The 27599-nt window shown below is 45.2% G+C and overlaps 2 protein-coding genes across 4 annotated transcripts in view; one reads left to right on the top strand and one right to left on the bottom strand.

The window, feature by feature from the left end:
• AEBP1 (AE binding protein 1) overlaps positions 1-4931 on the top strand; it is an 86528-nt gene extending 81597 nt beyond the window's left edge. For all 3 annotated transcript variants that reach the window (XM_061593477.1, XM_061593475.1, XM_061593476.1), the window contains exons 21-23: positions 517-656; positions 1563-1662; positions 2690-4931. In XM_061593477.1, the coding sequence (XP_061449461.1) occupies positions 517-656; positions 1563-1662; positions 2690-3321 (872 nt within the window). In that variant the 3' untranslated portion in view covers positions 3322-4931. The remainder of the gene's footprint in view (positions 1-516; positions 657-1562; positions 1663-2689) is intronic.
• An 11-nt stretch (positions 4932-4942) lies between these two features.
• The window catches only part of POLD2 (DNA polymerase delta 2, accessory subunit), a 31531-nt gene continuing 8874 nt past the window's right edge, over positions 4943-27599 (bottom strand). Inside the window, exons 4-11 of the mRNA XM_061593479.1 lie at positions 21246-21369; positions 19573-19687; positions 17019-17217; positions 14876-14956; positions 12431-12588; positions 11645-11772; positions 9087-9188; positions 4943-5310 (exon numbers count right to left, since the gene is read on the bottom strand). Coding sequence (XP_061449463.1) covers positions 5141-5310; positions 9087-9188; positions 11645-11772; positions 12431-12588; positions 14876-14956; positions 17019-17217; positions 19573-19687; positions 21246-21369 — 1077 coding nt within the window. The 3' untranslated portion in view covers positions 4943-5140. The remainder of the gene's footprint in view (positions 5311-9086; positions 9189-11644; positions 11773-12430; positions 12589-14875; positions 14957-17018; positions 17218-19572; positions 19688-21245; positions 21370-27599) is intronic.

Genomic DNA, 27599 nt, shown 5'->3' with positions numbered 1-27599 from the left:
AGCTGATGTATTCAACAGCAAAGCAGGCTGGATCAGAACAATTGTCCGTCTAGTTCAGCGTCCTGATTCCCACGCCAAGCTAGTTTCCCAGAGTTCCCTAGGAAGTGGGATTGATTGTTAAACCACTCTAGGAACTGTAGCTCTGTGAGGGGAATAGAGGGTCTCCTCTTATCAAACTACACTTCCCACGATGCTTTGGGGGAAAGCCATGACTTTATAAAGTGGTACAATAGTGTAAATGTGGCCCAATCCTAGCTTTGTCCCAATCCTAGCTTTGTCCCCATCCTCCTCCCTGCTGTGTCCTATAAGTGCAACACTGAGAATGAGGGGGACGAAGCCTCCGTCTGCACTGCTTATAAATAAGGTCGGACAGGTGAGGACTGGATGAGATTGGCAGGACATGCCCCACTTGCCCTAATGGACTGGCTTCCACTGTGGAGCAGTGAATTCCATAAGCTAATTAAGCATTGGTTGAGAGTGGGTAGAGATACTATCCTCTTCCCTCTGTTCTTCCAGCCATGAATGATTTCAGCTACCTCCACTCCAACTGCCTGGAGCTCTCCATCTACCCAGGGTGCGACAAGTTCCCCCATGAAAGTGAACTGCCGCAGGAGTGGGAAAACAACAAGGAATCGTTATTGACGTTCATGGAGCAGGTGAGGTTTGGTTCATGGCTGCAGTGAATTATGGTAACAAGCCTTGTGTTTTACTTCTGCGAGCACTGGCATGTGCAGGAGGGAGCAAGGCTGTGCTACTCACCCACCCCTGACTTTGTGCACCCTGGCAAGGCCTGCCCACTTTTGAATACAGGTGTCTAAAGAGGGAAGCCTGACTGACTGAGGGCTCCGATCATGTTGAGCACCTGTATGTGAGCACCTGTCACATGTAGGATTTCCCCTTCAGACATCAACACTCAACACACAGACAGACTGAGCTAACATACCTCACGTTTGGGTGGAACCAGCCAGCACGATCCTCCACGCGAGTGACATGTGAGGAGGGGGTACAGTGGCCAACTTCAAAGCTGGCTTTGACATACAGCCTTAAATCAAGGATGGGAAACCAGCAGCCCTTCAGATGTTGCACAATTTCCATTAGCTTCAGACAGCATGGCCCATTGTCAGGCATGATGGGAAGTTGTAGTCTAATGCATCTTGACAGCCAGAGTCGCTAACGCTGCCCTTAACGGACTAGGAGCAGCTTATTTGGAAGACCACCTTCTCCCATATAAACCTGCTTATTTTTTTTAAGATGATCAGCAGGGACCGTGCGCCAGGGGGGCTCAGGGATAGGCCTTTTCTGTTGTGGCACCGACTGTGGAATTCCCTCCACAAATACATCTACCTGGTGCCAACTTCAGTATGTTTCAGGTGCCAGGTGAAAACTCTCCTACTTTTGGTGGAATTTTGTTCTTTCATAACAGCTTCTGGAGTTATTTTAATGCTGCATAAAAACACAATTTTTATTTTGTATTGGAGATTTTAAAAAATGTAATGTTATAGCAAAGGCAGAATATAAGGGACTTTAAAATAATCCTGCTGCCTGAAATTTCCTCCTTGCAGATACACCGGGGCATTAAGGGGGTGGTGACGGACCAGCGGGGAGACCCCATTGCAAATGCCACCATCTCTGTTGGGGGGATCAACCATGATGTGCAAACAGGTATGTCTTGAATATTGAAAGTGTATTCATTTTGTAAAGGACAGACGATTAAGTAAATGAACCTATCATGTTTCAAATGGTCTCCAGAAAGGCCAGCAGAGATATAGGTGCTTGACATCCCAGTAAATGGAGAGGAAGGAAGCTCAACATGATGGGCAAGAGGAAATAGTTATCCAATTCATCTTTCTCAATTCTAAAGTACTGGCTCAAATGCTTTGTAAAGCTCAAGAGGCTTGCAAGTGTGTTGTTCATCATGGCTGCTAGTACTAAGAATTACTGGCCTGAGCACAGGTGGGCCCTGGCCAATACATTCATTCCTGTGACTTATTCATACGCGACTTGTAAAGCATTTGCCAGAGCTTGAGTTTAGCGTTGTCAAAACATCTCAGGAACAAAGCCTGCTTTAAAGTTATCCCTGCCTATGCCAAATAGTCGCCCACCTTTGAAAAACACAAGTTCAATCATGCACATTACTAAATAAAATAGCATCAGGCATGAAGAAAGCAGCTCTATGCAGGACTACAGCTAACAGATGTGGCTAACAGATGTGCCTTTCTCCATTTTAAATGCTGTTAGACCCTGCTACCCTCCAAGCGGTTGTTGGACTACAACTCCCCTAATTTCTGACCATTGGTCATGCTGACTGGGGCTGATGGGAATTGAAGTCCAATAGCATTTGGAAGGACACAGGTTCTGGACCCCTCCCTTGGACCCACCCACCCCCAATTATCTGCCTCTGTTGGAAGATGAAATGCAAAATCTATCTAATAGGCGTAATAGAAAGCTACCTTCTAATAGGGCAGGAATATTTTTTTTTAGCTGTATTGCCAGTTCTGATTGGCAACAGTAATCTAGGGCCTAAGGCAGAAAGACAAGTATATCATTACCTACTGCCCAAATCCTTGTTAACTAGAGATGTCAGGGATTGAACCTGGGACCATCTGCATGCAAAGTAGGTGCTCTGCCTTTTGATTGCTTCTTTTGTTCAGCATCAGTGTCAAATGTTGTGTGCCCTTTTCTGTTTCAGCAAGTGGTGGGGATTACTGGCGCATCCTGAACCCTGGCGAATACCGCGTCATAGCCAGAGCTGAGGACTTCAATCCCAGCGTCAAAACTTGCAACGTCTTTTATGACATTGGAGCCACCCAGTGCAACTTCATCTTGTCGCGGTCCAACTGGAAACGCATCCGAGAGATCATGGCTATGAATGGGAACAGGCCCATTGGCAGGCCTCTCTCTGGACGGCCCTTGACGCCCAGGGAGCGCATGCGCTTGAGGCTGAGGATGCGGCAGAGAGCTCGCCTGCGCCAACAGATGCGCAACCGCCTACGTAACGCCGCCACAAATGCTCCTACCACTCCTCTCCCAACCACAGCTTTCCCTTTCTTGTTCAGCAGCACCACACTCCCTCCATGGAGTCGAGAGCCCCCTACTACTGAAGCTGCAACCACCTGGGAGACAGAGGTCTACACAGAGACTGTGACAGAGTGGGAGACTATGACAGATGGCGTGACTGAGGGCGAGACTATGACAGATGGCGTGACTGAGGGCGAGACTATGACAGATGGCGTGACTGAGGGCGAGACTTTGGAGGAGACCACAGGCACTCCTTTCCCCATGACTACAGCAGAAACCTACACCGTGAACTTTGGTGATTAGCAACAGCCAGCCAGCTTGCTATGACTGTGGGCCAGGAGCACTCTTAAGACATTGCTCCAAAGCTTGCCCCCACCCCAATTCCCTGGAGCAGGTGGCTATATCCAGATCAGCATAGTACAGTAGGCACCAGCACCTGCTTTCAGAACCCACTAAGAAATCCACTGCTTCTAGCAGGCTGCACCAGCCGTAGAATTTACACCCAGGGTCAGGGAACCTGTGCTCTGCCAGATGTTGTTGGACAACACCTCCCATCATCCCTGACCATTAGTCATGCTGCCTGGGGCTGCTGGAAATTGCAGCCCAACAATGCATGGAGGCCACATGGTCCCAAGCCCTGCCTTATGTCCACTCTCATATGCACAACTCCTTAGTTGTAACGCTCAGCTGGCTTTAAAGGGGTATTGTTCCAATCCTACAACCTACCTCTTGCCAAATGGGATATTAAGGTGAGCAGGCTGAGTATCTAAGCTTGGTTCTGCAACAGAAAACAGGCCAAGAACAGCAGCCTCTCCCCTGGCTGACTACATGAAGCTCAGACGTGTTTGGTGTTCTCTCCTCCAACCTACTGCTCGGTTCTTAACAGGACACTTTACAAGCAGGGGTAGCCAGTGTACAAGTGTCCTTGCTTGTTGTTGGACTACAACTCCTATAATCTTTGCCCATGTTGGCTGGGGCTGATGGAAGTTGGACTCCAACAACCTCTGCAGGGCATTTCTGTAGCTAACCCTGTTTAATAGTGTAGCATAAGATTTGAGAAATAGGAAAAGGGAAGGAAGTTGCAAACCTGACCAACATTCAGGGAGCTGGAATTCCGTGCCCTCCATTCTGAATTCATTGGGATAATTAAGCACATTAAGTGGCACTATGTATCTTCAGTTTTATACACTAGAGCTACAATCCAGTACACAGTTCCATATGCATATGTCCCTTTAAAAATCAGTAGGTTATAAGTAACCACTGCACTGTGCTGGATTGCAGTCTTTGGATTTTTTTTTTATTTAGAAAAGGCACATGTACAATTTAGAGATCTTGTTCCAGTTTGTTAGGCGTTTGAAAGAATCCTTAAAATGCCAATACATGCACAAGTGCCAGAGGAACAACCTTAAGCACAAGTGCCAGCCAAGCTTAAGTTCTAAAATGTTTTTTCCATGGTTTTTCTCTCCATAATCATGAGGCCTAGAAGCTTCATAGCTTTCAAAGAGATGTCCTAGATTCCATGGGAATCACCAGATTCTTTACTGAAGGGCAGAGTCTGATCTTCTCACTGCTATTCCAGCAAGTTCCTAACCCTCAGGTGGGTAACGTCTGGCATTCCAGCCCTTGTTGGACTTGCAACTCCCATCAGCTCCAGCCAGCAAGCCTAGTGGTCAGGGATGATGGGAATTGGAATTCAACAACAGCTGGAGGGCTACAGGTTCCCCATCCTTGTTCTAACCATAGTGCTGTGGTTCTCCCACCAATGAGCCTGTCAACTTCAATAGCCAAGAGAGGGTTTCTTTGCAGGGCGCCCAGGCCATAGGTGCCCAGGAGGCAGGTCCAGTGCCCCCTCAAGTTCCTTTGACCTTCCAACAGTTCTTGTTATATGAATAAAGTGAGTTATATATGAAAAAGTAGCAGCTCGATTTCTGCATTTGTTTTTTAATCATATGTATAAAATAATTCTAGAGAGCCAACTACCAAGGCACAAAGAGGAAGCAGGTGTTCTATTTTATTGTATTCCTCTGTCTGAGTCAAAGGTTCAAATACCCAGGAAATGCCCAGGGATGGGGAGCAGACAATGGCTCTAAGTTCTAGAGAAGAAGGCAGTATCACATGCCTCTCAGTGGCCAGTCTCCATTACTGTCTCTTCTTCCCCATCATCGTCATTGGCACTGAAGGCAGAGAAACTGACCGGCTGGCAGGTGAGGTCACGCAGATTGATCAAGCAAGCAGTCTGTGTCGTGCTGAAATCAGGAAGGGTCACCAACAAGACCTTCTGACCATCATCACCTGCAAGGCAGGAAAGGAAAAACTAACAATCAGAAGGGCATGGTATGATTCATGGGGAAGGGTCCATAGGTCATACTTTCCATGCCAAAGGTACCAGGTCTAGTCCCAGGGATCTCCATTTGAGGACTGGGTAGCAGACAATGGGCAAGAACCCTGCCTGAGGTCCTGGAAAGCACCTAGCAGTCAGACAGTATTGGTCAGGATTGACAGTCTGACCTAGTATAACAGCAGCATCCTTATGAATGTTAAGCATTGGCCATGTAAAGCGGGGGGGGGGGAATCAATAGAGACGGAGGCATTAAATAGAAACAAGAACCTCATCCACATCTCAATGCTCACCCAAATCCTATTGGGCATGTACATCAGTTAAGTAGTGCACCAGGTTTGGCAAGACCTGCCTTTTATTTGTACAGACGAGTTTTTAGGTTTATTGGTTTGTTTATTGTAATTGGTTTTAGTGTTGTCTTGTTGTAAGTCGCTTTTGCGAAGAAAACAATTAACAGACAACTGCCCAGAAGTACAACTGGATCAAGAACAATATACAGAGTGGCTAAGACCGGAGTTTTTTGCCTAGGCAAATTTCCAACAGGGCTCAGTATTACAAGAGGACTTTGCGCTTGGCGCAGTCTGGCCAACCCATTCCTTTCTTGGTAGGGCATCCCAGGCCTAAATAGTCCCAGAATATATTTGTTTAGTCTTAAGTTACACAAGAGTGAACAAGGGCCAACACGTCTGATGCTGTAAAAAAAAAAAAAGTTACTGCAGAACACACTAAGCATGAAGGAGCTTTGAAAAGGTCTCAAGTCAGCAAGAATTTATAAACTAATCATGTGCCTTTCTTGGGATGCTAAAAATGTCCTGTGATTTAGCAAGTGTCTATTTTAGCCCTTCCCCTTTCTTTTCTTTTGTCATGGCACTATCACATATAAAAAGCCTCTGTGTGCAACAAAGCCACTGTCCCAAACATAAGGTGAAGTATAGCTGGCAAAGGTTTACCGTAATGTTTTGCAAGGAGGTGTGAATACGTGGCTAGATCCTGGATGAATTCTGTTTCCTTCTTTGATCAACTGTGGGTTTTACTAGGCTATGGATAGGACTTCCAAGTGTGGCTCTTTACAGAAGCAGTACTGGATGAGGACTCTTTCTCCATCCCTCTAGAATTTATACCGCGCACAACAATTTGGACAAATCCTGAAGCAAAGCGAGCCACTTTGGAGCTTATCTGAACCAAAATGGGATTTCTCTGAAGCACCCCAAACCCAAGTGGAGATTTCTATAGCTATTTTTGAACTCTTTCGAGACTTGGACATTAAAAAACATTACAATATGTCTGCAAAAACTGAAACCTCTTCCCCAAAGCTTGCCGTATACAGAAATACCAGGATGGGGAGAGGTCGAGCTCTTTTTTGACAGACAGGTGTGGATTCCAATCAAACCCTGCCACTTTCCAGATGTGGTTGGTCTACATCTCCCATAATTCCTCACAACTGGTCATGCAGGCTGGTGCTGATGAGAAATGAAGTCTAGTTAAACATTTGAAGTTATGGTTCCTCAACCCCACCTTGGATCTCCCCCCCAAAAAATAATCAATTCTCTGCCTATATGTAGTGATAAAGCTATATAACAGAAGCATAGAAACCTGCCTTCTGCCATGTCAGATGATTTGTCATTTTAGGTCAGTATTGCCAACTCTTGATTGGCAGCAGTAATCCAGGGCCTTAGGCAGAAAGACACGTCTGTCATTATCTGTTACCCAAGATCCTTTTTGACTAGAGATGCCAGGGATTGGGACTTTCTGCATGCAAAGTATGTGCTCTGCATTGGAGCTGTAGTTCTTCTGTTGTATAGCATCAGCATCAAATGTTGCGTGCCCTTGTCTGTTTCAGCAAGTGGTGTGGATTACTGGCGCATCCTGAACCCTGGCGAATACTGAATACAGAGTAGCCAGAGCTGAGGGGTACAATCCCAGTGTCAAAAGAATGCAGTGCCTCCTATGACATCAGAAACATCAAGTGCAACTTCATCTTGTTCCAGTCCAATTGGAAACCCACCCAACAGATGACTAAGAATGGGAACAGGCCTATCCCTGGCCCGCCCATGACGCCGAGGGAGCACATGCGCTGGAGGTTAAGGATGCGGCAGAGAGTTCACCTGCGCCAACAGATGCACAACCACCTACACAATGCCACAAGTGCTCCTACCCCTCTTCTCCCAACCACAGCTTTCCCCTTCTTGTTCAGCAACACCATGCACCCTCCATAAAGTCGAGAGCCACCACCAAAGGGGCAGCCACGTGGGAGACAGAGGTCTATACAGAGACTTTGACGGAAACTTGGGAGGAATCCACAGGCACTGCTTTCCCCATGACTACAGCAGAGACCTACACTGTGAACTTTGGTGATTAGCAACAGCCACCTAGCTTGCTGTGCACCAGGAACACTCTAATACATTCCCCAAAGCTTGCCACCACCTCAGTCCCCTGGAGCAGGTAGCTATATCCAGATCAGCATAGTACAGTAGGCACCAGCACTTGCTTTCAAAACCCACTAAAAAATCCACTGCTTTTAGCAGGCTGCACCAGCTATAGAATTTACACCTAAGGTCAGAGAACATGTGTTCCACCAGATGTTGTTGGACAATATCTCCCATCATCCCCGACTATTTGCCGTGCTGTCTGGGGCTGTTATGTTCCTAGGGCCATGTCTATAATGTATGCCATTTTCCTTGTAAAATCACTGTACAACAAAATCAAAGATTAAGACTTATGGCAACCCTATAAATCAGTGACCTCCAATAGCATCTGTGATAAACTACCCTGTTCAGATCTTGTAAGTTGAGGCCTGTAGCTTTCTTTATGGACTCAATCCACCACTTGTTTGGTCTTTCTACTTCCTTCTGTTTTCCCCAGCATTATTGTCTTTTCTAGTGAATCAGGTCTTACCCCCCTAAAAGTCAACTTTTCTTTATAAAACAAGGGCACTTAGCACACATACCCTGCATCTATCCTACTGAAATTTGGCAGGATTCATCCCCACACACTGGGCTATCATACCTGAAAATTTTATCCAATTCTGCTAAAAATATTAAAAGGTATAGATTGTTTCTTTTTTATTTTTTAAACGCCAACCAACCAACCAGACCTATTTGTCTGAAGCAGATCATCTATTCAAGAGGGGTGCAAATTTCATCCAATTCTGTTAAAAGGAAAACAAGTTATAGCTGATGATTGTCGGGGTAGGGATCTGTTTCCTTGTTGTATATTACTTCTTGTGTGAACCAGTTGGTTGAAAATCAATAAAATATATATTTTTTTTTAAAAAGAAAACAAGTTATAGTCTTTTAAATTCCCCCATAATAGCAAATGGGGGAGGCAAGCTTTTCTTTGAATTGGGATTTGGACTCAAACCAAATCAGGCTCCTCCAAGCACTTTGGACTGAATTGGGCTGTTTTCCAGAGCAATGAGTTGGGGTCCAAACTAAATTTTGTGGTCAGTGCACACCTGTAGCTTATACCGTGCCTTCTCATTATGTTGTGGAACAATGAAGCCAGACAGCAAGATCAGAAACTCAAATGACATGTCCATCTCCTTACATTCTCCCCCGACACCCAACTCCCTGCCAAGGCTCTAAATGGGACAGACGGATCTTGCTCAAGGTAAGTGCACAAGCAGTATGCTGGAAAAAAGCGAATCTACAGAATCTTGAGGCAGCCCGGAAGAGGCCAAAGGGAACCTGCCCCTTTTTTTACATTATAGGTTTCTGCTTTTTACTCTTACCTTTGGCAACCTTGGATTTGAAGTAAGGTGCATTCCCACAGAAATAGACGTGAGGGCAGTCGGTGAAGATGAAGGGATCGGTCTTGTAAAACGGGTAACAGCCTGAAAGACAAGCAAACAGATGCCTTTAAAGGAATGGGCCACCAGCAGGCAGAATTAACACAGAGAGGAAGGTGAAAAATGGGGGCTTATTAAAGGGAGGATACAAGTGGTGCGATCTAAAGCGCACTTGCTGGCAAGACCTTACCCTCAATAGGCACAGGCCACAATCATGCATTTGGGGTAGAGAAAAGAACATGTGTGAAAGGTGCCCCTAGTAGACCAGTGTCTGCCACCTTGCCCACTTTTTAAGCATGTTTTATTCGATTTCTATAATATATCCTAAATTGGGGAGGAGGAAGACAACCATTATATTGTGTCATTTAATAGTATATCCTACTCTTCTGCTGACAGAGCACCCAGAGTAGTTCATGTTTATGAAAGAATAACCACGTATGCGTTAAACACACAGATCAAGAGATCAGAACCTTTAAAAAAGCAATCAATATAAAAGTATAGCTGAAATTGGACAATATAAAGGCATTGAAATAAAAACATTACATGAAAAGGACAATAAGGACACCAACCGGATCTCCACCAGATGAGTATTCCAGCAGTGTGGTGTCACCACTGAGAGGGCCTTGTGCTCTTCTGCTCTCCTGCCTCGTGGCCCAGGACGAAAGTGCAGTGAGCAGCGCACCAAGGCAGATCTTAAAACCTAGGCAGGTTTGCATGGAAGCAGGAGGGCTCTTAAGGTAGCCAGGTCTGAGTGGGAATGGGGAACCTGTGACATCCAAGTGTTAGACCACAACACCCATCATCCCTGACCATTGGCTACGTTAGCTGGGGCTGGAAGTCAAACAATATCTGGAGAGCACCAGGTTAGGAAAGGCTGGAGTAGAGTGTGGTTAAGATAGTAAGAGAGCAGGTTTAACTTCTTCACCCCTCCCTTTAGGATACCGAAGTAGGAAGCATGCTTTAAAGTTGCACTAGAACAGCTAGCTTTAAAAAGGAGTTAAGAGTGTACAATGAAATCTGGAACGCAGGCAGGATAAACCTGGACAGAATGGAAAGTATTATGCACAGCTATAGAAATCCTCAAGATGATTTGCTTTCCTCTCTCTTTAACCGGGACCATGCTCTGCAAAGCCTGGTGCAGCAATATGACCAAGATGGAGCTATGAATCCAAAATTCCCTGGCTTGAAATTTCTCTCTGCCATGAGACAATGGCCTTATTAGTCCAGCCACTTTCTCTCAGCCACAGTCCTTCCCATCTGGAACAGGGGGGAGAACAGCGGCAGCTCAATGGCAGAGCATCCGCTTTGCATGCAGAAAGTCCGAAGTTCAATCGTCAACATCTCCGGGTAGGGCTGGGAGAGTGGCATGTCTGAAATCTTGGGAGAGCCACTGCCAGTCAGTGTAGACAATACTGAGCTAGATGGATCATGGCTGTGCAATATAAGGCAGCTATTTCTATATCTATTAGGGGAATAGCCATAGCTCAGTGACAGAGCATCTGCCTTGCATTTGGAAGATCCCAGGTTCAACCCCCAACATCTCCAATTAGAGCTGGGAGAGACTCGTGCCTGAAACCCTGGAAAGTCACTGTGTCAGGGTAGACCAGGAGCGAGGAACCCTTTTCAGCCCAAGGATCACATTCCTTCATAGGCAAACAAATGTAAATGACATAAAGCAGGCTGTCCTTAGTGCAATTCCTAAGCATCCCCTGAAGTGAGAAGTGCAAAGTTGTGCATCTCAACCCAATACGAAAGAATCGGTATCTACACAATCATTACTTTCCTTTTTTAAAAAAAAGATTTTGCACATGTATTGATGTCATCAGTTCCATCATGTTCCAAGGAAAATGTCTTATTAGGATTATAATCAAACGATTCAGCAACCATCCACGCTATATTTGCCTTTTAACAGTTCCAATCGGTATTATTTATTACATTTATACCCCGCCTTTCTTTTCATGATAAAAACCCAAGGCAGCTTACATATGGTTCCCAGGCGGTGTCCCATCCAGGCACTGACCAGACCTGACCCTGCTTAGCTTCAGCAGGGTGCTGGCCTCATGTGCCTTCAGACTATAGCCTGGGACTATGTAGCAGATCTAGGGGTAACCAACAGCAGCAAGAGGCTTTAAGAAGCAAAACAAAAACAGTAGGGTTCTTTACTAGTATACTCCAAGTGAACAAGGAGACACATTCATTACTTTCCTAAGTACAATATTCACATTATTATGCAATGCTTAATGCCCAGATGCTTCTAAGCATAAGATAATGGCAGAAGACAATGACACAGATCATGGCTGTGAGAACTTTGCCAATAACAGATGTGCATGGGCACACACATCACTCTGTCATTCCTGCTGTGCTAACCAGCGCCTAGAATACACACCTACCAACTCACAACCTTTCTGCAAGAAAGCAATAGGCCTGGGAGTTGCCCTGACCCTTCCAATGAATGGAAAGGCCCTTAGTGTCAAAACAAGAGAGTTCCTTGATGAAATTACCAAGTGTGTCTGGGGCTGTAGGACTGATATGCCCAATCCGCAACGTCCATTCCAAAATTTCTAGATAGTCAGACATGCTGCTATACTTGAAGATGTCACTGATGTTTTGTCCAGAGGTTCCTAAAAACCTAAAATGAGGAAGGAAGCAAAACTGTTTAAAACTGAATGATGAGACCAAATCCTAGAACACTAAAGGATTTGTTTATACAGTTTATTTCTTCAAGGAATCAGGGTGATATATATAGCTTCTTGATTTCCCCATCCTTTATCACCCTACTAGGTAGGTTGAGAGCTAGTAACTGGCTCAAGGCCATTCAGTAGAACATAGAATTTGAACCCAGGTTTTCCCAGTGTACATCACACTGCCCCTCCTTTCCCAAGCTAAGGCCAGGCCATGTGCCACCTTACTCAGAAGACCAGAGTAGAATATATGCCTCTTGGTCCCAAAATACAGCTTCTCAGCAAGAGCAGGGAATACATCTCCTACTTTTCAAACACACACACACCATAGTGAGTTTGTGCAACATCGTGCATACAACATTGCACTACAGGAAGCTAATTTTGACAGTTTCACTTGGTTCCTAGCAACCCACTAGAGATCCCATGATGTTTGTTGCTCAGAGTCCCAGTCTGGTAGCAACTTCTTATAAGGCTTTCAAAGGCAGGGGGCAGTGGAGAAGCTGGAAACATCCCTTCCATGGTCTGCTTTGAACCCCTAAAAGCACTCTGGAAATGATAGGGCAGTGCTACTGCTGCATCTTAAGAAGCTAGAGAAGCCGCCTTTACCTGACACCATCAACGTTAGCCTGGTAAGGGTTGGTAACCAGCTGCAGTGTGGAGTAGGCGCTCGACAGGGGAAACATGCAGCGATGCAGCGGCTGCTGGGGCAAAGTGTAGTTGGTGGGATCAAACTCACCAGGCATCACATCTACAGGCACAGACATCTGTAAGAGCAAAGCCAGCAGGCAGTCAGCCCCAGGAAGAGTACCCTCATTGGGTAGAAGCAACAAGGAAATAAGGTAGCCTATAACAGAGGTGGGCAGTAGATAGACTGGGATCCACCGGTAGATTTCCGAGTCGTGGTAGATCAGCAAGGATGATGAGCCCCAATTGTTTAACAATAGCAACAAGAAAGAGGCTGTCCCCAGCCTGCTTCTAAATTGGCTGCAAAAAATGAAGGAAGCAGCTTGGGGAGAAAAACAGGAGTGGAGTTTGTACAACAGGACTGCAAGCTCAGTTCTGATACTGTAAACAGATTCCTGGGCTGTCCATGTGCTCAGAGAGACCCTATTCCTCATTTCTACGTTGCCCCTCCCCTCGGGGCCACTATGATGTGCCTGGCTCTGTATAGTGGATATCAGAGTTCTAGCAAAAAGGACACAGACACATAAAGTAAATCATGCAACCCGGAAGTCCTGCCAGCCAAGGGCCAACGAGCGCTACAGCCCGTTTAGCAAATGCACCTCTTCATTATAGCCTGCATCACTCCAGATTACTGCACTGTGTTCTACATGCAGGGCTGTTTAAAAAAATGTTTTTATTATTTTCAACAGATACATTAAACATTGAATACTTAACAGTTATTTAACTGACAGTCGCATATAATGCGTTGTTTGATTAATTTCCCACTTACAGGGTATACTAGTTCACCGTGTTATAACACTTTTAATTCTACAGTGATATTTTTACATAGCTTTTCCACATGGTTATCTGAGTAAGGGGGCCCCTCTAACCTCTGGGAACCACTCATATAGCTAAAGAAGGGGAACCATACTAATCAGAATGATCGTTTTCTGCTTCCTCTCTAAGAACTTTACAGTGTTGGGTCAGTCGTTCAGATAGTGTTATTTCCCAAATTGCTTCCCACCATTCTGCTGTAGCAGGGCAATTTGAAGACTTCCAGTGGCAGGGCTGCTGTTGAAGGTGGGTTGGAAATTGCAGCCAACTGCAGCTGATGCTGTTAACAAGGGCCCATTATTTGGAGCATGCAACTATGTCACTACTTAATGTGCACTAGCTCCCAGTTTGTCTCTAAGACCATTTCAAAGTACTACATATTACCTTTACAGTCCTATTACCAGGGGTGGGGCTCCTATGGCGTTTCCAATGATTTTGTACTCCCACCAGCCCCAGCCAGCATGGCCAATGGTCAGGAGCAATGGGAGTTGAAATCCAACATCTGGAGGGCTGCACAAGCTCCCCATCTCTGCTGCATGTGGTATGGCTGATGGATACCTGAAGGACCACCCGCTCCTGCAAGATTCTGCTCACAAGACCTCCTCAGGAGGTTCTGCTTTGCTTCCTGCCACCATCCAAGGTGTGCCTGGCAAGTACTCGGGCCTTCTCGCTGGTAGGAGTTCCTAGGCTTTGCAACTCCTACCCGCAGGAGACTCATTCAGCCCCTTCCCTCTTTGTCTCTAGAACAGGGATGAGGAGCCAGTGGCCCTCCAGATTTTGCTGGACTACAAAATCCCATCTTCCCTTCCTGATCATTGGCTATGTCAGCTGGGGTCCATGGGAGCTAGAGTCCAACAATATCTGGAGGGTCACCCGTTCCCCATGCCTGCTTTAGAAAGATGATGAAAACCGTTTTGATTAGATGTGCATCTGATGCCATCTGCTTCCTCAAAGTTTAGGATACTGCCATTTTTTGTATGCTATTTAAATTGATTTTTAGTTACTGTTTTGATATGATTGCGAGCCACTTTAGAGACCCTACACGGAGCTAAAAAGAAGCACAGAAATATTTATAACAAATACATCTGGTTGGCTTCAAAATGCTTGTCTTAAAAGGTGTTTAATACTGGTTTGCTTAGCATTAATACCTTAACAACAACTTGCAGAAGCTCAGATTAGGTTACAATTTGATGTCCGGTATAGTTTTAATAAGTTGCATGCTTTGCATTCAGTGATTTTATCAAGTTTACTAATTACATATTTATTATTTATTTCTATCTTATTTGATACAATAAATTATTCCTATCAGATATTTGGCAACGTGCGTATGATTTTAGGTTTGAGCCCAACCTGCTGTTTCACACTAGTCTTGTTTGCTAGGCTATGGTTCCTTTTTGCTCAGTTTGTTTAATGTTAATACCTGAGCAGCACCAGAAGCTCAGATTATTTTTGTACCTTGACCAAGGAACGGTTAGCAAAGCAAGAATGTGCTTGCCCTAGATCGAGAGAGAGACCTCCACCCACCCTCATCTTGCTTCTGAAAATGGCACTCACGCTCAATTGCAGCAGGATTTCATCCAGCATTTTCACAGCCTCCACGCTGGCAGCCTGAGTCTTCTTGGTTAGGTACTTTGCCTGAATGAGATCACGCAAAAAGATCAGCCAAAGAAGAAAGGAAGAGAAGGGAAGATTTAACCAGGAAAACTATTCTTCTATTTCTATGCCACTTTCCCACATAACTGTGCCTAAAGCGGCTCACGGCGCAAAAATCACAAATCAATACAATATTATAACAATCTAAATGCTAATTCATTTCAAAACATAATATGACAATCCAAATAAATACATAAATAAATTATTACTATGGATATTTTGTTGTCATGTGCCTTCAAGTCGATTACGACTTATGGCGACCCTTTGAATCAGTGACCTCCAAGAGCATCTGTCATGCACTTTAAATTCATTATAAAACAAACAATCAATCATTAAAATATATCAGTTGGTATCAGTTAGTTAAAATATACGCACCAGAATCAGATATGCTAAACATTTCCAGTGCAATCAAATATTGGCAATGATATAACCAGCAGTCCGTACATGGCAGTACTAACAAAAAAAAGGGCTTGACATTTTTTTCCCATGGAGGTTAAAAATGAAAGTGCGAAGTCTTCTGAGCAGCTTGGAGATCTAGTAGAATCAGAGGTTGGAAAAGTTACTTTTTTGAACTACAACTCCCATCAGCCCAATCCAGTGGCCATGCTAGCTGGAGCTGATGGGAGTTGTAGTTCAAAAAAGTAGCTTTTCCAAGCTCTGAGTAGAATAACTCTGTTATTGATGGCTATCTCTAGTTTAGGAAGGAGAGGTGAAACTAAATGCATAAATAAACTCCAAATATCCTCCACCAAATTAAACAGAACTAAAAACAAGGACACACAAAGAGAGGAGGGCACAGACTTATTCTCTCCTGTCCCAGAGGACAGAACTAGGTTTAGTGGGCTGATGTTACTGGAAGGTAGAACTTGGTTGAACATTAGGAGAAACTTCTTGATGGCAAGAAGAGTTCAACAATGAAACCAATTACTTAGAGAAGTGGTGGGCTTTCCTTCACTGGAGCACTTTAGGTAGAGGCTGTGTTAGAAGTGTGACAAGAGCAACTCCCGTTTGGTTCTGTTTGCATGGGGAGAGAGACAGTCCTCCTAGCTGACTAAACTGCCACTGACCTGTACTCATCTTTTCTATCTGTCTTGCTTCTGTGGTAACTGATCTCTCTCAGGAAGCTGTTCTCACCTCTGACTCGCGTTCCTGTTTACTCTCTCTACTGGCCACCAAAGGAGAAGGAGCCGTATTCTCTTTGTCTCCTCTCCTCTAGCATGGGGTCATTGTCCAGGCATAGTCACTGCATCCTCCAGCTTAGTTAGCTAGACAGAATTTTTCCTATCCAGTAAGTTTTTCTATTAATAAAGTAGCCTTTTGCTATTTTGAAACCAAGTCTAAGGCTCAGTGATTCAAAGCAAGATAAAAGCTTGCTTTCTCAGGTAAAATCATACCCATGCTGCACAGAGAGCTGAGCAAGCTTGTTGTTATGTGCCTTCAAGTAGATCACGACTTATGGCGACCCTATGAATCAGTGACCTCCAATAGCATCTGTTGTGAACCACCCTGTTCAGATTATAAGTTCAGGTCTGTGGCTTCCTTTATGGAGTCAATCCATCTCTTGTTTGGCCTTCCTCTTTTTTGACTCCCTTCTGTTTTTCCCAGCATTATTGTCTTTCCTAGTGAATCGTGTCTTCTCATGATGTGTCCAAACTATGATAACCTCAGGTTCATCTTTTTAGCTTCTACTGATAGTTCTGGTTCAATTTGTTCTAACACCCAATTATTTGTCTTTTTTGTAGTCCATGGTATGCGCAAAGCTCTCCTCCAACACCACACACAGAGTATCTAAACACAGGAGAATCTAAAATGCTGAGCAGGGTAATTTACTAAAACTCTAACTGGTCTACAAGCCATTAGAGCCAACAGTCTGGACAATCATCTGTTAGAGATGCTCTACGCCTTGGGTTGCCTGCATCGAGCAAGAGGTTGGGCTAAACAGCCTAAGATACACACACGCACGCACCCGTCTTCCATGGTGGAAGAAAAGCAAGATACAAAGTGTAAAAGAGTCCAGTTGACAAAAGGTATCCAGGGCCTTCACCTTGTTAATGGTGTCTCTGCTCTGAGTATTCTGGCTGAGCAAATTGCCCGCCAGAATGACTCTGGAGATGAGGGCTGCACTGCACTGCTCTCCCTCAGCACCCAGCTGCCCAGTCACCATGTCCACCAGGAGCTGCATGCCCAGAAGACTCTCTCCGCTCTTGCCACCAAGGCCAAGGCCAGACACCAGCAAGACAAACCTGCAGGAACAAGACACAAACTGCTGAGTGCCAGATCCTCGTGTCATGCCATAAAATGGATGCCTTGCTCTCTAGGCCCTTATAGTCCAAAAATGGGAGGTACTAGGAAGGCTGAGATGTTAGGTTATCTTCCTCTCTCTGTTTGTGTTCCATTGGCAACTGAAGACATTTCTTTTTCAACAAGATTCTGATTGTGTTGTTGCTTAACACAGCTTATTGCTAGTTTTGGCTCTTGGGGGGGGGGGCTGCCCTGGATGCTGCTTTTAGTCTGGTAATTTTAATCATGGATTATTGTTGTTTTGCTTTTGTGTCTGTTTGCAAATTTCCTAATCACTATAAATGACACTTTTTGGGGAAGGGGAGAAGTGGGATACAGATTTTTGTATAAATGAAATGCAAATTATAATAACAGAACACAAAGGGCCTGTGTTTGGCTTCTGGAGTGTCACTAGATGGGGAGGAAAAAATTATCTGTTTGCTTTCAAAATCACAAGAAATCACAAAACAAACTCCCCATATAGTCCTAAAAACATATTACAAGCATAAAAAACTTGGCTTACATTAAAAACCCAAACTCAGAAACTTAACAAGCACAGCAATGCCTCTTTGTGACGTTTTCATAAGTTGAGAGTTTATTTATTTATAAGAATATTTATAAACCACTAACTCAAAAGAATCAAGGTTGTCTACAATAAAATTATTAAATGATCATAAACCTATAAAATAATAAAATAAAGAACAAACGACTAACACAGAATCAAATTCATATTCTCTAAAACAAATGTCTTCCAAGAGGTGCTGAATTATTAAGATGGTAGGCGTCTGTCTGATTTCAATAGGACAGTGTTCCAGATTACTGGTGCCACTAAACTAAAAATCTTGGTTCATGCAGAAGCTAAACCAGGAGTAGCCAATGTGGTGTCCTCCAGATGCTGTGGACTACAACTTCCATCAGCTCCAGCAGCACAGCCAATGAACAAGGATTACGGGGGCTGCAGTTCAAAACATTGGGAGGGCACCACGTTGGCTACCTGTAAACTAAATGAACAGGGTTAGAACATGGGCAGATTGAACTGAAAGTGACCTGGGAAATAAACTGGCAGCCTTGAGTATTGATGGGGCAGATAAAGTTACTTTCATCATGAAGCCATAAAATTACCCCTATTGGTAACTAAAATATCCAAGGTCAGCCTAGCAAAGGAATTCCCTATGTACATCTATTTCTGGATGGGATCCGATTACCTTAATTTGATTATTTCTATTTATATCCCATTTTCCCGTCCAAACACAGCCTCTGAAATGGCTTACAGAGTCTGAAGAACATATTAAAAACATTACAAATTTGCATTACATTAAAAATCCAAATTTAGAATTCTGGAATGTAGTAAAGACACAGTTGGAAGGACAGCAGCAGGAGATCAGAAATTCCACAATCAATTTTAAAGCATGGAAAAGCAGTGATGTACAGTTTTAAAAGCTTTCCTTAAAAATTGCACAGACCCTTGTCTCCTCCACCCTGAGCCTCTTTCTGCTCCTCCCCAAAGATCATCAAGATTGAACCTCATTCAGTACATACCTACCTGCACCCATCCCCAAATAAATTTAGAAAAATTAACTGTACCACCCATCTACCTCTTTTGGCCTAGGTTACTTCGACTGCAGATCCAGGGATGACTGGCTGCAGAATGTGAAGGTGTTTCTTCCTCTCCCCACCACCAAAAGGCAGAATTTTAGACAACTCCCCATTTATAGATTGCCCCAAGACCTGGACTGGAACACCAGAAAAAGAATTGACATCTCCAGGATTCTGATCTAAGTCTGCGGCAGGTCATCTTTTTTAGCCTGAGGGCCACTTTCCATTATGGCCAGTCTCTGGAGACTGCATGCCAGCAGTGGGTGGCAATTTGTTTACAACTGTTTAAATGTTTTCAATTGCTGTGACCTGCCCTGGGACCCTATGGTGAAGGGTGGGTAATAAATCAAATGACAAGAACAGAAGAATGTGGAAAGGGTGGAAAGTTGGCCAAAGCATCTCCAGTAAGTGATCAAAACTACCTCCAGGAGAACAAAGCCAATGCTTGTTTCAGATCCACATAGCAATTGCATGAAGCTCTTCACCAATAATAGCAGAAGAGGCTCATCAAAGGGAAACAGAAGCTCTCTTCCCCCAATAACTTAACCACGGGAAGGAGAAAGCCTTCTGGGTGAGCGAACATGGGAGAACGTTCCATGCCACTGTCTGAAACAAGATGCTGGCTGGCTGGCTCCTTGCTCTGATCCAGATCCAGATTCCCAAAGTAACAGTAATGCGGCTCTTCTCATACGTTCCAAAGACAAGCTTCTGGGTGGTCTCACCTGTCTGTGCTAGGCCCCATCATGGGCAGCTGGGTAGGCATATCTGCAAAGCAGTGGTCCTCAACAAGGAACTTGCCATCATCCCTCTCTGAGCCGTAGACAGCAAGTATGGTCCCTGGACCACAGAAGAAAGAGGAAGGATTACAACAGTTCAGTGCTAAGCTTTCCATGCTAATATTTCCTGTACAACACTCAAGACATTCAGTATTCATGATATAATCGGACTCACATTAACCTTTTAAATCAATGGTGGTGGCGACCTTTTGGCCTCTCCAAATGTTGCTGAACTACAACTCCCATCAGCCATTAGCAAGTACGGTCAATGGCGAGAGATGATAAGGGTTGTAGTTCAACAACACCTGGAGGGCCAAAGGTTCCCCACACCTGTTTTGTATCATCATGGTCTTATTCTGATCTCTCCAAGCACTCAAGGGCCTTCCATGTCCAACAGCTTTTTAAGTTTTGTTTTCCACAGAGAGCTGCTTAGTTATAGCTGCACAAGCTCTGCTATCCTTTCCAAAAGCTTTTGCTAAGAACATCTACTGCTTCTTTCCAGAAGATAGTACAAAGAGACCAGACCTAGAATGTGCATCTCTTTGACTATGTCTGAATGTCCAGGATTCAGACAATTGCATAATCTGGTTGTTTGGTAGAACAAGTGGCTAGTCCTTATGCTTGAATGCTTGAATGCTGGCAGGCAGTTGCTGTTCAAGGTTCACAAACCAAAATATGGTGGGAAGGGATTTCTGTACAAGACATCTGAATTTCAGTTTCTCATTGGTCACAGCTAATAACACTTTACTTTTATTCACCCAATTCCTCCTTTACTTGTCTCAGATGTTACTTCTCCACCTCACAATCTCTTTAAAATTCAAAGAACTCTTAGGGCAGTACTTTGTATTGTACTGGCACACACGGCTCCAAACCTGCATTCGCTGAGATAACCTGAATGCTGAGGCTGGCACCATCAATGGGTGGGCAGCTGCTTAATCCCCCCCCCTTGCCCATCAGTTTCCCCTACAATTGTGCCTCTCCCTCCCAAGTCTATTTCACCTGCTAGTCAGACTTCCTTCCTATTTCAGAGCTGTGGCAGTGGGGGGAAGAGATCATTTTAAAGGGGTTTTAGGGAAAAAGAGAATCAGCGGGCAGAAAAGCGTTAATCAAAGCCCTCTTCTACCTGTTTACCCAGCAAGCATCTCCTATGCATCAACTGCATTTGCCTTACCAGATAAAAGCTGGCTGGGGAACCCTGTGTTGCTCTCTAACATGTGATTTCGAGGGCCGGCTCCACCATGAGACGGAGTGAGACAGTTGTCTATGGCAGAAGATGCAAAGGATGGGAGCAGCCCACAACCACCACTCCAAGTCCCCTAAGCTATCTGCTGCTGCTCTCGGATATAGCAGGATCAGCGCTGAAATAAGATTCAACTGCCAGACTGCTCAGACTCTGTATTTGGGATTGGAACAGGGGTGGGTGGGTAGCAGTGCCATTTTGGGCTTTGCCTCAATTAGCCCTAGGAATTCCAAGAAGCCAGCTAGACAGTTTGGAAAGGGAGTAGGGTTAGCGCCAAATTCTGTCCTCCTACACGCTGCTGTGTAGGCTGCTGCACAGCTTGCTTTGAACACCAAGCCCTGGTCCCACGACTGTGGCTGCTCTGCCTCAGGCAACCTACCCGTCACCAGCTTGTTGATTTGTATGGCTCCCTCCAGTTTGATTCGCTGCAGCTCGTCTTCCAAGATCAGCTCATCATCGTGGTGGATGTACTTGGCGCGGGGAGGCTGTGGCGGCAGATTGTGCTGTCAAGGAAAGCAACACCCTGCTGTTAGGAAGTGGCAGCGGCTACACAAGTGTCAGGGCCGTAGCTCTGTGATAGATTGTCTGGTTTGCATGCAGAAGGTCCTGGGTTCAATCCCCAGTGTGTCCAGATAGGACTGGTAAATGACTCCTACCTGAAACCCTGGAGAGGCATCGCTAGATGAACCAATGATTTGACTCAGAATAAAACTGCTTCCTGTGCTCTTATGTAATACTAATCTCCAGTAGGAAGACTGCTTTGTGGTAGCCCAAGAATAACCAAAGTACTTCCATTTAAAGCCCTTCATAGTCCAGGGCCCACAGACTTTGGGAGTCCACCTCCCCCTGCGTATGACCCTTCAGCAAGTGCATTCTGAAGGATGGGCCTTGCTCCAAGAGTCTCACTTCAGCAGATAAGATCATCAGTGGCAAGGATCATGGCCTTCATCACGGTTGCCTTGAAACTCTAGAACACCTTCTGGAGGAGGTGTAAAACTGCTCTTCCCATTTGGGCGTCCACAGAGGTGCCGAGCCTTACTTTGGAAAGCCCTTGACGTGGATTCTCTTATGCGATTGCTTATGCCATTTCAATATGGCATTTTGATTTCAAGTGGCTTTGCTGCTGTTTTATGTATTGTGTTATTCTTTCTGGTTTTATTAGCCTCAGAAAGGCAGGATATGTATATTTTAAATTTAAAATCTCTACATTTTGTAGCTCCCTTGTGGCAGGCAGAAAGCTTTGACGCAAGCCGAGAGATTTCTTATTGTGCAGTTGGGATTCTTGTCCCGGCTGACAAGATTAGAGCATGCAGTATTCTGGACTATTCATTTTATGCTATTTACATTTTTTTTAAAAACAGCAGAATATGGACACAGATGTGAAATACCTTTTAAACAGCCTTTGCAAGAGCTTCCATGAAGTCACTGTGGTTATGACATTAAGTCTATTTTTAGATGGATTCAGAAAGCAACTTAAAAGTAAGGGCAGATCCCAAAACTGAGAACTGCACCACACGGAGAGCTCTTCTGGCAGAGACCAAAAGATTTTCACTTCATCTGCCTGGCCTCCTCTTCCTCCCCCCCCCCCACTTTATCATACTAACGTAACATTGGAATTCACTAAATATTAATTTTTTAAAAAAGGATGAGGAGCCACAGCAATGCCACGCTGCAGACCTCAGGTGGGTGAACCGAGTGCCAAATGTAGCCCTCCAGGCTTCACTATCCAATCCTCAGGATTCACCCTAGGCCATGCCTCCTTCCCAGGCCACGCCCCTCACCAGTCCTGCACCCTCGAGTGCTTTTGGATAGCTAGAATGTGTCCTTGAACTCTATTCATCCTCTTCAGCAAACACTGTGGAGTTCCTAGCCCAGTCTGGGAAGCCTTGACTACTCCCTACCAAAATTCTGGTCCGCTCCCTCCCTGGAACCTGCCACTCCCTACTGAAGGGACACCAGAATAAGGGCCCCAGCTGTGTTAAACATTTAAAGCACTGTGATACTTCCATAATCATGGCTTCACCTAAAGAATCAGATAATTCCCAGAGTTCCTTAGGAAGAGGGATTGATTGTTAAACCACTCTGGGAATGGTAGCTCTGTGAGGAGAATATTTCTTTCTTTATTTTATATCCTACCCGTCCTCCCAAAGGAGTCCAGGGTAGCACTCTTTACCCCTCTCAGCACCCTTCACTAATTACAGTCCCCAGGATTCTTTGGGGGAAGCCATGACTGTTTAAAGTGGCATGACACTGCTTTAGATGCACAGTGCAGATGGGGCCTAGCTTATACACACAGAGGCAACCAACACCCAGAGCTTGGAAAAGTTACTTTTTTTGAACTACAACTCCCATCAGCCCCAACCAGCATGGCCACTGGATCGGGCTGATGGGAGTTGTAGTTCAAAAAAAGTAACTTTTCCAAGCTCTGCAAACACCCATGATGCTAGTATGCACCCAACAGGAAGTGTCCTCTTCCCCACAGGAACACTCCTGCAGTCATTGTAGAAAGGTATCTTTGCCCTGGTCCCACAAAAACAGAAACACAGGAAGTTGCCTTATCCAGAGCCGGATCATTGGTCCATGCAGCTCTGAATTGTCTACGCCAGGGATGGATAACCTTTTCTTCATTTTCACCTGAGGGCCACATTTTTGCCAACCCTCCCGGGGCCACATGCCAGTGTTGAGTGTGGCCACCACATACTCTTCCTCACAAACTCTCACACGCGCGCACATATATAAGACATACAAAAAGGCACACAGCCCCTCTTCCGTAGCCGATTTGTGCAAATCAACTGAGAAGGGGGGATTATTACCCCCTCCCCCCCATATCAAATGATCGATCTGATGACTACGAAAGAGGCAATTTGCATCCCCATCAGGATGCTGAGCTGGGCAGAGAGATTTAAACCTCTACTGTTATAGCACTGTGTTCCTGTTTAAAATATGTTTGCTGCTGCTGCTGTCAAAATTAGTAGGAACTTTCTGTGCTGTACTACTGAGAGACAGCCCATATAAATCCTTCACAAAGAGCAATATACAAAGCAGGCAATCAGTGCAGGTTTAAGCGCCCAAGGTTCGTTTGCTTGCTTGTTTACTATGGAGACTTGATGTGCTGAAATGCTATGCAGATTGTCTTAAGAGCGAGCCATGTGGGCTTATTTTCCCCAGACATTACCAATGTAGCAAGACTCATACTAAACAACATCAACAACAAAATGCCAGGAGGGAAAAGTCACTGTGAGAAACAGCACTGATTTTCCAAAAGGCAAACAATGTGCAAACAATAATTCATATGTTGTTTCCTTCGAACGGTTGTTAGCATTCAGGACTGCGGCAAGTATAAAGAGTGTTAAGAAATGTATCCAAAAGTGACGTTACTCATCTGGTCAGTGACTTCCTCCAGCTAATGTTTGGTGGTTTGGCTCCAGCGCATGTGTTTGCAATCATGCAGTGCTGCTTGAATGGAGTTCATTATTGGGGCGAGTTAAACTTATTACTCAACTGTCTTTCCAAAGCTAGCTAAGACATCATTTCTTGCTAAAGATTCCAGCCACGCTGCCAGCAGAAGTAAGGAGGCTTGCAGATGGGGATCCCCCCCCGAGGGTGCCAGCCAGGCATGCTGGTTCAGCAAGATGGGTCAGCTGCAAGCCACATAGGGAATGATTGGGGGAAGAGTTGTAGCTTAGTGGGAGAGCATCTGCTTTGCATGCAGAAGGTCCCAGGTTCAATCCCCACCATCTCCAGGTAGCACTGGGAGAGACCCCTGCCTGAAACCCCAGAGATTCGCTGCCAGTCAGGGTTGAGGATACAGAACACTTCCTACGTTCCTCTCCGTTCCAATTCCCAGTAGGCCAAATGGTACACAGGGGGCAAACAGGATCAACAGGCAGCAAAAGCCAAGAGAGCTACCTGTACAAAAGACAGCCAGTGTGGTGTAGTGGTTAGAGTGTTGGACTAGGACCTGGGAGACCAGGGTTAAAATCCACACTCAGTGATGACACTCCCTGAGTGACCTTTGGGCCGTCCCTGTCTCTCAGCCTCCCCAACCTCACAGGACTGCTGGGAGAATAATCTTGGGGCAGTCATAGGAAACACAGGAACCTGCCTCATACAGAGGCAGGCCATTGGTCCATCTAGCTCAGTACTGCCCACACTGACCGGCAGCGGCTCTCCAGGGTTTCACAGAATCATAGAATAGTAGAGTTGGAAGGGGCCTATAAGACCATCAAGTCCAACCCCCTGCGCAATGCAGGAATCCAGATGCAAGAGATTCCCAGCCCTAACTGGAGAAAGCAGGAATCGAACCTAATGCCTTCTGCATGCAAAGCAGATGCTGTATATCACTGAGCTATGGCCCTTCCTGTAGCTCAGCTGTAGCTCAGCCTAACCTACCTGACAGGGTTGCTGTGAGGATAAAATAGAGAGGGAGAGAACCATGTACGCCACCCTGAGCTTCTTAGTAGAAAAGTGGGATATAATCATATTAACTATAGTAATAAAGATAGAAGCAGGAGCCTAGTTCAGTGGTAGGGCACCTGCTTTGCACACCCATGGTCCCAAGTTCAATCCCTGGCATCTCCAGTTAAGAGGATCAGGTAACAGGTCTACCTGCTTTATGCAGGTAGCAGGATCAGGCAGCAGGTGATAGGAAAGATAAGCCAGGATTGGAGGGACAAATAGCCTGACCTATGTTCCTGAAATGTCCTGGCTAATAATTCTTCCCTTGCAGGATTCTTTCCTCCAGTCCCAGAGTGAACCACAGTGTTCAGTCAACTTTAGGGGACGCTCCTGCCTGGATGAGGGTTGACATCTTTGGGGGTTTTTTAGCAGCGTGCCCCTGTGCCTTTTAACAAGCAGCCCAACACTCAGAAATTAAGCTTTGCTTTTTGCACCCGTTGCATTCACAACTGGAAAAAACTTCACCTGCTTAAACTTGTCAAGCTGTCTTCAGCAGTTTTAAAAAGCAGCTTAAAAATCCTTTTTAAACATACAAGTAAAAAAAACAACAGCAAGCAAAGTGGGTTTTGTTTTTACTTTGAAGCAAAGACTTCCAGGTGAAGGCATAATTTAACTTAATATTTTGATCTGTGCATGTACAGGAACAAATTATTTAAAAAGACAGAAAACGTCTCATGCCAAGAAATCTCTTTAAATAAACACTTCAGGATGATTCACTTGCTTCCATATCCCCAACAAATCTATAATCCTGTTTGAAGGAGTGTTTTTTTGTTTCACTGTCAATGATGTAAAAGTTTCAAAGACAAATGGGAACAGTCATGATTTACCAAGATGGTCTGCCGTAAGGCCAAGAAGCCTAAAAGAAAGTCTCAAGTTACGGAACAAAAGTTCTAAGGATTGTGAGTTAATCGTAACACTGGTGGGACAAAATGTTAAGAAATGAATCATAAAATGTTTTTATATTGCCAAGTGACCTTTTTAAGTGCAAGGGGTAGTCTGATCAGATTTGTACTGCCTGCAGATACACCAAGGCCTCCTCCAGATAACCTGCTTATGGAGCCTTCATCCTGATTTGCTTGCACAAAGTTTGTGCAGAGATTAGTCTGCTCTTTACTGAGCATTTGTGAGGAAGTGACACAACAACAAGCATTCATACTGTGCAAACCTAAATTTCCCGGTATGCACTTGGATCCCTCCCACCAAATTGTGACAGTCTGGAGGCACCTCATCTGTAAATTCCTCTCTAGACAACCAGCAAGTAGATGCTTTAGCACACACCCCAAAAAGGAAACTGAAAGTATCAACACACTCGCTGTTCTGCCGGTTCCAGTGCGTCTCCACCTCTCTCTTCTGAAAACGGGGCACACAATGCTAGTCAAACCCTGACCTTTTTTACTGTAAAACCTGGTGGGTGCGTTTGTTTTTAAATTTCAGCTTCAAAGAGGTTTTGTAATTGATCGGCAGATCTACCTGTTCCCCCTCCAAGTGTGGCTAATGCAGGGCCAGCTCTAAAGGACAGCTAGGTTGTGACCTGGCTGAGGGGCCCTCTTTAGGGTGGGGGAGTAGCACTCCCCTTCTGCGATCCACAGCAGAATCACTGCTGCAGAGAGCATCACCCGCCCATCCCCTTGCTCTGCCTACCTTCCCTGTGTTTTATGACTGTGCGTGCAGCGCTGCCCTTAACCAGGATGGCGGCTGAGGTTTCCCTAAGAGGCTGAAGCATCCACCGCCATCTTGGTTGATGGCAGCCCTGCGTGTGCGTAGCACACATGCGTGCCATTAACCAAAATGGCGGTGGAGGCTCCAGCCCCTTAGGGAAACCTCAGCCGCCATCCTGGTTAAGGGCAGCGTCACGCGCACAGCCACAAAACACAGGACAGAAAGATAGGCGGAGCAAAGGAACGGGCAGGCGGTACGATCCATGGCAGCGTGTGCTGGGGCCCAGGGCAGGCTGGAGCCCAAGGGCCCCAGCATGCCTGGAGCTGGCCCTGGGCTAATGGAAATCCTTTCATCTGGCGACTAGTGTGTTCGCAGCCTGAGAAGAAGCAATTCCTGGTTGTGGCAGACAGTCTGCTTTTCACTATAGTCTTGCATACTATGATGTTGGCTGTGTAAAGGAACTAGCTGCCACCTGTAAATCTCACAAAGCGGCCATAGGTCGATCGTACAGCATCTGCTTTACATGCAGAAGATCTCAGGCACCTCCCATTGAAAAGGCTTGGAGCGTATCTTCTTTTTATTCCTTTCGACATTTCATCCTGCATTCATCTTAATT

The sequence above is a fragment of the Rhineura floridana genome, chromosome 12 (assembly GCF_030035675.1).
Source record: "Rhineura floridana isolate rRhiFlo1 chromosome 12, rRhiFlo1.hap2, whole genome shotgun sequence".
Lineage (NCBI taxonomy): Eukaryota > Metazoa > Chordata > Lepidosauria > Squamata > Rhineuridae > Rhineura > Rhineura floridana.
This window is presented reverse-complemented; position numbering and strand designations above follow the sequence as displayed.